Here is a 10,920-nt window from a genome sequence, read left to right as displayed (position 1 = left end):
CCTCCCCCACTTGTGCTCTGTCTTTCTCCCTCTCTCTCTCTCTCTCTCTCTCTCTCTCAAAAATAAATAAAATATAAAAAATTTTTGTAAACTTAATAGACCTATAAGCAAATGCAGTGTGTGTACACATTTGAAATCATACTATGTACATTTAAACCCTGCTTGTTTAAACTTAATATATATTGGGGCTGTTTCCAAGTTGGTGTATATAGATCTCTTTTTCATGGCTACATGGTATTCAGCTAAATATACTTTCCACAATGTAACCGATTCCTCACTGAGGGACATTTAGGTTGTTGTTAGTCTTTTTCAGTTTTCAAACAATGCTGCAACAAGGATTCAAAAATAGATCTTTATATGTTTGGCAAGAATATCTGTAGGGTAAATTCCTAGAAGTGGAATTGCTAGGTCAAAGAGTAGTAGATACATTTAAACGTTTTGATAGCTGTTGCCCAAGTTGCTCTTAGCTAAACTGGACCCATTCCTGCTCCCACCAACAGAGTGGCCCGTTCTTCAAAACCTTTTAGATACTCACAAAGATAAAAAATTGTACTCGACTTAATTTACTTTTAATTATAAGATTGTTCGTTGTTTATTTTTATTAGTGATTGGTATTTCTTTTAAGGTGCTCTGTCCATACCTTTTGCCCATTTTGCTATTGACATTACTTCTTAAGCTTTTTAAAAAGTCTGGTAATACAAAGTTGTACTTGTATCATGCTGTACAATTTACTAAGTCTTTATATATTATCTTAATAAAAATTTTGAACCTCATATCAACTTTATAATTAGGTTTTCTTTATAGGTGATTGAACGGGTAACAATACGTGGCAGAGTTGGGACTTGAACTTGTATAGCATATGTCCCTCCCTTATCCACAATTCTGAAAACCGAGAAAAAATCTGAAAACCCACTTAAAAAAATTGACAGCAAAACTCATTTGACAGCAAAACCTGCCCTAAAATGATGTGAAGCTATTTATAGTATTCGTTTATTCTATTTAGTGCATTTATTTCTCAGCATAAATAGTAATGCTTTGGATGACATGATGTTGCTCCAGAATTCCAAATGGAACACATGGGGTTCATAAACACATACATACATTCACATACAAAACACATGGTGGGTATGCTCTGCATTACTGCCTAAAATCTGAAAAAATCCTAAATTCTGATACACCTGGCGTCTTCAAGCTTTTTATTATTTGATTTAAGAAAGCAGGAAGTTAATTCTAACATTTAATCTGTTTAACGTTTTAAGGCGCTGATTACAGTTTGTTAATTTCTGTTAGCCTTTCTTTTCTACACTGTCCAGTTAGGTAACACTAGTCACATGTGGTTATTGAGTGCATGTGATTATTGAGTACCGAGATGTGGCTAGTGCAAGCTGAGATGTGCTATAAGCATAAATACACATCAGCTTTTGAAAATTTTGTGCAGAAAAAAAAAATCTCACTTAATTTTACACTTATTAAATGACATAATATTCTGGATCTGTTGGTTTCAATGAAACATTAGAGTATATGGCTTGCACTAATTTCTATTGAGCAGCAGTGCCCTGGATCCATGTCCGTACCCCCTCCCCGCCCCAACCTCCTCTTTCCCCAGCCGAGACTGCGGGAGGCTGACCTAAGTGCCTTGACAAATCCCGGCCGAGCGCAGTTTTATTTTGTTTTCAGGTCCTTGCCAAAGTCTTCAAACAGGTGCTAGGCGCCCCGGAACGTCTACAAATCGCGTTTTCGGTAAATTTGTCCAAGCCACACCCCGTCCCTTGTCCTCGTGCTTCTGCGCGGAGACGCGCTCTCAGTGAAGATTGTCCCGCACGGCTCTCCGTCCGCCCGCGGGCCGTCCAGTGTGCGAGGGTTCCCGCGTCTCTCCGCGTCCCGGGAGACAGCGGCGATGGCGTTCCGGTGTCAGCGGGACAGCTATGCCCGCGAGGTGCGGCCGGCTGGGCGAGGCACCTGCGGCTGCCGGGCGGATGGGGCGGTGCGGGAAGATGGAGCCGCGTGCAGGGGCTGCGGGGAGAGACTCAGTCCCGGTGTCTTGAGGGCTGGGGTCCGCCTTATTCTGTGTCCCTCTCTGTGCAGTTCACCACCACCGTGGTCTCCTGCCGTCCCGCGGAGCTACAGACCGAAGGAAGCAACGGCAAGAAGGAAGTGCTGAGTGGCTTCCAAGTGGTGCTGGAAGACACGCTGCTTTTCCCCGAGGGCGGGGGACAGGTACCAGGCCCGCGCCTCACCCCGACCCGCTCCCAGGAAGCCCCTCATTCCTTTCTGCTCAGGAAATGCCCTCTTGCCCCTCTGCCCCAGCCGTGATGAATACAGATGGAAGTTAGTTCAATTCGGCTCGTTTGTTCATTCAACAGATACTTACCAACGCATACTTACTGGGCCATAACATATCCTGGGTACTTACTCCAGGTTCTGAGGATAAGGGGTGAACAAGACAGTATCTCTACATACAGAGAATATTTATCGGAGAAGACAGACAAAATGGTGAATAGATAAAATAGAGTGCTTGGTTTGGTAAGTGCTCTAAAGAAAATTAAAGCTTGAGGGAAAGACAGTCATGGGATGTTCTCCTAAGTAGGGGGGAAGTTATTTCAGTACAGACCTAAGTGAAGGGAGTGGGTAAACCATTGCAGTTACCTAATGGTGTTTGGGGGAAAGGAGCAAGTATTCCAGGCAGCGAGAAAACAAGTGCAAAGGAATTAGGAATTAGCTTAGGGTGTTTGACAGGGACTGGAAACGCTCCCCCTGAGGGAGCACAACAGAGGACAGGCTTATTTGTGCTGTGATGGGATAGGGACAAGGTCCAACATGAACTGGAGAAAGGAGGGTAATAACAGCAAAAAGGTGGGCGTTATGGGAGAGGCTTTTTCCAGCAGGGATAATAGCACAGACAAAGGCAGGGAAGGCTGAAGGAATCCGACAGGTCTAGTTAAAGGCAAGTAGTCTAATATAGTTGGAGTCTATGGTGTGTGTTGATGACAGGCTGGAGGTGACCTTGGAAAGGTCAGTTGGGGTCAGTTCAGAGGAACTTGAAGGATGTGTTAAGGTGTGTGGACTTCATTCAAGAAGCTGTGGTGAACCATGAAGTACTTAGGCAAAGAAGTGAAACGAGAGAACATGGTCAGTAAACTTGATAGCGAGAAAGTTCCAATTTCATATCAGCGTCATTATTACAGGGGTTTTCTGCTGATGGAAGACCTGTAACCTCAGGCAACTATAGAAAGACTCATTGTATACGTTTCTTCCCTAATTCCTTGAGACTATTAGGTCTTTTTCCTGTGAACTCCTCTAGAACAGTGTACTTTTTTACATTATCGCGTGTTGTAGATCATATTGCAGTGACCTGTGTGTGTGTATTTTTTTTCCAGACGCTTAAGATCCATGAGGGGCTTTGTCTTGTTTATATTGTATTCTGGGGTCATGGCCAGATCTTGTAAGCAGGTGGCACTAGATATTTTTTTAAGCGAATGAATGTTTTTGTTCTTTATTTTTTTTAAAGTAATCTCTACACCCAACATGGAGCTCGAACTCATGACCTGGAGATCAAGAGTCGCATGCTCCACTGACTGAGCCAGCCAGGCGTCCTTAAAATGAGTGAATATTTTTGTATCTAATTCTAGTAGTAGTGCGGAGGATGGAAGGAAAATCAAACCATTTTAGAAACTCTTGGAAGATAAGAATCTAAAGGCAGTGAGAGTGACGATTACATTTCTTTGGGTTTTACTAAAATCTTTGTTTTTTGTAGTTATAATCTCTGTTTTAAGTCTGCTGTTTTGTTCTCAAGAACAAAATATATGGGTGTTCAGAGTGAAGAGAATAGAATCCCCTCACAGAACAAAGTGGACCACCTCACTGGACAGTGCCTCTTGTCCCTTAGGGAATCTCAGATTCTGGGTGTGTTTCTCACATACGTTCCCTAGAGGGTCTTTGTATCCAGGAGTTAAGGTGAGCTCTGTCTCCCACCGCTGATTAGTTTTACTTCTTTCCCCAGCCTGATGACCACGGTACGATCAATGACATCTCTGTGTTGCGAGTGACCCGCCGCGGGGCTCAGGCTGATCATTTCACACAGACAGCCCTGGCCCCAGGGACTGAGGTCCAGGTCCGGGTGGACTGGGAGCGAAGGTTTGACCACATGCAGCAGCATTCAGGTAGGCGGGGCGGCCTGGGGGATCTGCAGGAGGGGCTGTTGCCATGGATGGGAATGCCATAATGATTGGGACGTCTTTGGGTTCTCTGGGGGTTAACCTTTTGGAAAGGACAGACGTAATCAGAATCAGCTCCGTTTCAGACAGTAGGTGATAAATGTTATAACAATGTGAACAATTAAAGTAAAAGTATTAGAATAACCTCTGGATTTGAGTTTTACCAACCTCCCACTTTTTGGCTTTACCTGGATATCTCCTAGGCTCTTTAAATTCAACGTGTTCAAAATGGACTTAAATAGGCATTTCCTCCCCCAGACCAGGTGTTCGTGAACATCCACCTGGTTGCTCAAATCCTGAAAGTCAGTGCAGACACCTCTTTGGGGAGAGCCAACCACTGAGTCCTGGCAGTTTATCTTCTGAACATCTCTCCACTTCCTTCCACTGTTAGCACAGTCATCCTGGTCCCAGCTCTCATTGTCTTTCCCCCAGACGCCTGATAGAGGTCATTTGTGAAACGGCATCGTAAAGCTTTTTGTAGGGTTCTCGTGAGGATTTTCAGTAAAATATCTGATAAGAGTATTATTAGCCAGTACCCGGCAGGTCTTCCACGGGGAGAATCTCTGTGATGATATCAGGGAGCATGTGGCTGGCTGCACTTCTCATTCTACCCTGTCTCTTGCTCTCTCCGCTCAGGGCAGCATCTCATCACAGCAGTTGCTGACCATCTGTTTGGGTTGAAGACCACATCCTGGTGAGCAGGGGACCTAAGACTAACCATAGGTCGCAGGTCCCAGACTGCCAGCTCCTCTCCCAGTAATGGGTCGGGGTAGGAGGATAAAAGAAAGGATAGGGTTCAAAATCTGCTGTGTTCTCCTGTTCCCCTTAGGGTGGGGGTGGTGGGTGACCTTGTGTGTCTCAGGGGAAGCATGAGGATGCGAGAAGGAAAGAACATGGAGTTTGGAGCCCAGAGAGCCAGAGGGTGAATTCTGGCTGCATGATCTTGATCACATTCCTTCCTACTCCTCACCCATAAAAAAGGAAATGACTGGCAGTCTCTACCTTGGAGGGTTTTTGTGAGGATTAAATAAGAGAATTTATGTGAACATTCTTTGTAGACTTTGTTATATTCTTACTGTCATCATCAGCACCCTGTGACTGCTGCACTTCTTCTGGCAGGGAGTTAGGGCGGCTCCGGAGTGTGATTGAGCTGGACAGCCCCTCTGTGACTGCAGAGCAGGTGGCTGCCATTGAGCAGAGCGTCAATGAAAAAATCAGAGACCGCCTGCCTGTGAATGTGCGAGAGCTGAGCCTGGATGACCCTGAGGTGGAGCAGGTGAGAGAGAGCCAGTGCGGCAGCGTCTGTAGAATGGCCCTCCAAGGGCCCGTCATCAAAATTCAGACAGCCCTTCTCCCTCTGCTGTGTTCTAGGTGAGGGGCCGGGGTTTGCCCGACGATCATGCTGGGCCCGTTCGAGTTGTTACCATCGAGAGCGTTGATTCCAACATGTGCTGTGGGACCCATGTGAGCAATCTCAGTGACCTTCAGGTGGGTAAAGAAGGGCTCTTGAGTGGTTGGGAGAGAGGGTGTTAGGGAAGTGGGGATCACGAGAGGGCTGAGCGTGATCGAGGGGGACAGCTGAGGAGGCCCGGCTGAAGTCACTCCTTCAGTGCTTCCCAGCTGGGGCACAGGTCTAGGGATCTCCTCCCTCGGCTCTGGCACCCACTTCAGTTTATACCTGTGCTTGTGTTACTCCCTTGCCTCATGTAGGTCATTAAAATTCTGGGCACCGAGAAGGGGAAAAAGAACAAAACCAACCTGGCATTTCTGGCTGGGAACCGGGTGCTGAAGTGGATGGAGAGAAGCCACGGAACTGAAAAAGCACTGACCACGCTGCTTAAGTATGCCCCCTGCTGCCCCCATGTCTCAGGTCCTGGCCACCCCAAGTTCAGCTCTCCTACCTGTGGGGTAGACAGTTCTCTCTTTATCTCGGGGCGGACAGGGTGGGGGGTAAGATGCAATCATAAGTGATGAAGCACTTTGGATGGCAAGTCAGACCCATGTAAAATGGTTTATTCCTTTATATCTTCTTCGTCAGTTGCTTAGGCAGCCTCCTCGGAAGGTCCCCAGGTCCCCATCTGGAGGGAGACTATCAAGAAGGGCATCATGGTGGGGCACCTGGGTGGTTCAGTCGGTTAGGTGTCCGACGTCAGCTCAGGTCATGATCTCATGGACTGTGAGTTCGAGCCCCGCGTCAGGCTCTGTGCTGACAGCTCAGAGCTTGGAGCCTGCTTCGGATTCTGTGTCTCCCTTTCTGTCTGCCCCTCCCCTGCTCACATTCTCTGTCTCTGTCTCTCTCTCAAAAATAAATAAACGTTAAAAAAAATTTTTTTTTTTTTTTAAGAAAGAAGGGCATCATGGATATACACCTCATCCCAAAAGCAGTTTGGGAAGCCGGGCAGGTGACCACACACCTTTCTCTTGCAGGTGTGGAGCAGAGGATCACGTGGAAGCAGTGAAGAAGCTACAGAACTCTTCCAAGCTCTTGCAGAAGGTGATTTATTCCATCGAGGTTGGAGAGGGCCTAACCAGTTCATCAGAGCCGGAGTGAGGGGGAATGAAGTGGGGCGAAGATGGTGAGCTCCCCTGTTACTCCTTCTGTCTGTTGAGTTCCGGCATCTGTTGCAGAACAACCTGAATCTCCTCAGAGACCTGGCCGTGCACATTGCCCACAGCCTGCGGAACAGCCCGGACTGGGGAGGTGTGGTCACGTTACATAGGTGAGACACAGGGTACGGGGCTGCTGGGCTTGGGGCTCAGCCTCTCCCCTGGTGCAGTGCCTAGTGGGAGGCACTGCACTAGGGGAGAGTGGGAGGGGGTGGGTCACTCACTGCTTTCTCAAGGCTGAGCAGACCTGAGGGGATGTGTTACCTTCCAGATTTCCTGGGTTCTATAAGAGCATCTTCATAGTAACACTGTAACTTTCATTACCACCTTCCCTCACCTCCTTCACCATCTAACAGATGTCTCCTTACCTGACCGATCTTGTTGAAGGGAGACAGAAATAAATACAAAGCATGCTATAAACTGCCGAGAAGGACATGTTGCTGGCTCTCAGCCAGCACTCTCTGTCTTTGCTGAGAGAGTCTGGGGCTTCGCACAGACAGCCTGCCACAAGGCCAGCCTTATGAGGAGGAGAGGGGCTTCCTGCAGTTTCCCATCTCCTGCTCCAAGCTGGATCTGACGTCTGTGTCCTTTGTTGTAGGAAGGAGGGGGATTCTGAGTTCATGAATATCATTGCCAATGAGATTGGGTCAGAGGTAAGAGGAGCATGAGATTCTTGATCTCTCCTGGGTAGAGACCTAAGTGAGGGGCATTAGTTTAGCTGAAGTCCCTCCCGTGAATGCATGAAGAGTAGGGAATTGAAATTCATTCAGTACTGGTTTTTTTTTTTTTTAGCAGTAGCTGTGAGATCTGTGATAGTGACCTCTCTGGGGCTGCAATATTTACCAGCTTCTGAGTTCCTTTTATCAGAGCCGAAACTCTTCCAAGCCACCCACATTTATATGTGCCAAGGGCCTGGTTTTAGAAGCGATGGGGCTGGCTAGGCCCTTTGAAGGCCATCCTTTCCATTTTCCTTCTCCTCTGGCTTCTGGTGCCATCCTGGTAGTCTGCAACTTCATGATTTCCAGGTCTCTCTTTTGCATTTACTCCAAAAAACACTCTTTGGGGTACCTGCCCTGGGCCAAACAGTGTACATGTCTCTTTTTATAGTCCTGTGTAAAGCATACTGATTCTCAAGGAGCTCACTCTCCAGTCTGGGAGGCAAATGTACCGTATGGTGACATTTCTAATTTCGGGCGGTGAATGCTGGAAGTGGAACAACATGTTACCTGAAAGAGTGGGGAGCCCCCAGGGGAGTGGCCTGCAGAACTGCCTAGTGGTCATCAGATGAGGAAGCAAAGGTAGTCAGGCAGAGGGAGACAGGCAGCTTTAGGCAGTGGCAGGCGCAGGCTGTGTGAAGGAAAGCGGTGGGCAGGCTGCAAAAGTCGATGGGAGTCAGGTCACAAAAGGCATTTAGTGCCTGGCCATGGTCAGCAGCCTTCTGCCTTCTTCTTAATGTTTAACCTAAGTTCCTATAGTCATTCTCAAAAAAGTTTCTTGGCCCTGGTGGGCCAGAGCATAGGGGCTACATTATCTCTCATCAGGAACATCACTCATGGTTTAAGGGCAAAAGTCTGATCTTGAGAGTGAGGAGAGGGCAGCATTTAGGGGGATTGACCCTACTTCTCAAGTATCAGGACTTCTCTTTATCTTACCTCCTAGGAGACCCTCCTGTTCTTAACTGTGGGTGATGAGAAAGGTGCTGGGCTCTTCTTACTGGCAGGGCCAGCTGAAGCCGTGGAAACCCTGGGCCCCAGGTAATCTGTGGACTGTCTGCACTAACCTGCTAGTAGAGCCCTTGACCCACAAAGAGGGCCACCACATCTGTGATCTCATTTGGATTCACATCACAGGCATATGAGGTGGGCTGAGCAGGAACAATTATCACCACAGTCATTCCTAATTTTACAGACGAGGGACTACATATCATGTGCCTGAGATCTCACAGTTGGTAGAACTGAGACTCAAACCTAGGTCTTTTTTGCTCCAAATCTCCTATGCTTTTCTGTTTTTTCTTTTAGAAATTGAGATAACATAAATGACGCATGAATTCAGGTGCTGTATTATCACTAGGCCAATAAAACAGGTGACTAAGGCACCAGCAAAGCAGAGACACAGACCAACTATTCTGGAGAAGAGATTAGGATTTTAAGACTAAGTAAAAATCAGCATTGATGTAATTGTCATGGGAAAATTAGAACTTTGTTGAATTTCTTTACCCTCATTGCTTATATTTTCTTACTTTATTTTTTAATGTTTAAAAAAAAACCACATTACTTATTTTCAGAGAGAGCAAGCATGCGCACTTGAGCGGGGGAGGGGCAGGGAGAGGGAGAGAGAGAATCCCAAGCAGGCTCTGTGCAGTGAGTGCAGAGCCCGACTTGGGGCTCGATCTCACCAACTGTGAGATCATGACCTTAGCCAAAATCAAGAGTCTAGGACACTTAACCAACTGAGCCACCCAGGTGCCCCTATATTTTCTCACTTTAAATTAGATACAGAGTGTAGTGTCCCCTGTTCTTTCTGGTGTTTAGGGTTTTCAAAGTCCTGATTGGCTCTGATGAGTTTTCAAAGGAAAACATAAGAAATTAAAGTGGAGGTTCCTGACAGGCAGCCAGATGTGGCCTACAGATTAGTTTGGGCTGTTTACTATTTTAAATTTTTTATTTTATTTTTTTTAAGTAGGCTCCATGCCCAGCATGGAGCCCAGCACAGGCCAGGAGCTCGGGACCCTGAGGTCCGGACCTGAGCTGAGATCAAGAGTCAGACGCTTAACCGACTGAGCCACTCAGGCACCCTGATTTTAAAATTTCAAAGTTAGTTGTTACATTTTAAAACTAGGAGATTTATACATAAAAATGTAGAGTTCTAGCATTTCTCACAAAAGGAAAAGAAAGGCATGCTCTGGCAACACTGGGCCCACATGGCAATAGCTGTGAGGAACTGGGTGGTGACTGCCTGCTTCAGACCGGACAGGCTTGTCCCTCTGTCCACATTCCCCTCCCTTCTCACTCACCCCCCCCCCCCCCCAGCTTGCTTCACTGCTGCTCCCCACAGGCTTTTGTGTCCGCAGCTCCTTACCCGTAGTGGACAATCCCAGGAGTGTTGCCATAATTTATCTAGCCTCCCATTTCTAGACTCTTCTGTTGTATCCAGTTATTCACGCTTTTTAAAAAAATATGTAGAACAACAAATACTAGTTCATTTTTTGTTCCCCAAGTTCTTCACTCTTACAATAAACATGGTCCATATATCTCTGCATATGTGCAAGTATTTTTAAGAAGGGTTTCTAGAAGCCATCTTTCTTTCCCCTCGGCCCTGGCTGTGGGGAAGGACTCTGAGCTGCCCTTGGTTTTTCTGTGGCCTTTCCCTTGAAGACTTCCTGCCTGAATGTCTCTCTGCTCCCTAGGGTGGCTGAGGTCCTGGAAGGCAAAGGAGCCGGGAAGAAAGGCCGCTTCCAGGGCAAGGCCACCAAGATGAGCCGGCGGGCAGAGGTGCAGGCGCTTCTCCAGGACTACATCAGCACTCAGAGTGCTGAGGAGTGAGGATCTGGACACTTCCCTGGGGCTCCTGCTGTTGAGAACGGGCCTCCTGTGACCACAGAGTCTCTTGGACAATAAAATAGCTTGACTTGAAATGGTTATGGTACCACATGCATATGACTGATTTATTCAGTATTCTCTGGTGTGTTTACACGATGAGTATCTGTGAATAAACAGCTTTCTAATTTGGCCCCTGTTAGTCATAACCTCCACAAGGGAGCATTATGTTGAGGAAGTGTACTAATTTCTCTAAAGAGCAGCTGCAACCTTTCTTCCTGTGGAAATGTGACTGTCTAGGGGAGGGCGAGTCAGTCTGGAGGTTCAACCTCGGGCTTAGATTCAATCATATCTCGTTTTCTTTTTTTTTCCCTTATTTTCCTAGTGTTTTAGAAATAAGTGTTTAGAAATAAGTGTTCCCTTATTTCTAGTGTTTTAGAACTAAAAAGTATCAATGACTTTGCAAATAGGTCAAGAGGCCACACAAATATAGTAGAAAGATGCTCTAAGTGTGTTACTGAGACAGAAAAGAGATGGAAAAAGGTATCCCGGAAGACTAACCC

At 46.7% G+C, this 10,920-nt stretch overlaps 1 protein-coding gene across 1 annotated transcript; it reads left to right on the top strand.

Annotated features, from left to right (window-relative positions):
* Nucleotides 1-1,783: 1,783 nt before the first annotated feature.
* LOC122206160 (alanyl-tRNA editing protein Aarsd1) lies at nt 1,784-10,466 on the top strand. Its single transcript, XM_042915066.1, has 12 exons — nt 1,784-1,936; nt 2,086-2,217; nt 4,001-4,160; nt 4,851-4,908; nt 5,334-5,490; nt 5,586-5,702; nt 5,925-6,055; nt 6,642-6,708; nt 6,843-6,934; nt 7,420-7,474; nt 8,481-8,575; nt 10,228-10,466. The coding sequence occupies exons 1-12, from the start codon at nt 1,898-1,900 to the stop codon at nt 10,361-10,363; spliced, it is 1,239 nt and encodes a 412-aa protein (XP_042771000.1). The 5' UTR covers nt 1,784-1,897; the 3' UTR covers nt 10,364-10,466.
* The last annotated feature ends 454 nt before the right edge of the window (nt 10,467-10,920 follow it).

Source organism: Panthera leo, chromosome E1 (assembly GCF_018350215.1).
Source record: "Panthera leo isolate Ple1 chromosome E1, P.leo_Ple1_pat1.1, whole genome shotgun sequence".
Taxonomy (NCBI): Eukaryota; Metazoa; Chordata; class Mammalia; order Carnivora; family Felidae; genus Panthera; species Panthera leo.
Note: the sequence above shows the minus strand (reverse complement) of the source record. Positions and strands in the feature narration are given on the sequence as shown.

What these genes read in the sequence shown, in the direction of transcription:
- LOC122206160 (XM_042915066.1), top strand. Translation starts at nt 1,898, where the DNA reads ATGGCGTTCCGGTGTCAGCGGGACAGCTATGCCCGCGAG. An exon ending in CCACATGCAGCAGCATTCAG is followed by an intron (nt 4,161 to 4,850) that starts GTAGGCGGGGCG and finishes CTCTCCGCTCAG; the next exon opens with GGCAGCATCTCATCACAGCA. An exon ending in GCACTGACCACGCTGCTTAA is followed by an intron (nt 6,056 to 6,641) that starts GTATGCCCCCTG and finishes TTTCTCTTGCAG; the next exon opens with GTGTGGAGCAGAGGATCACG.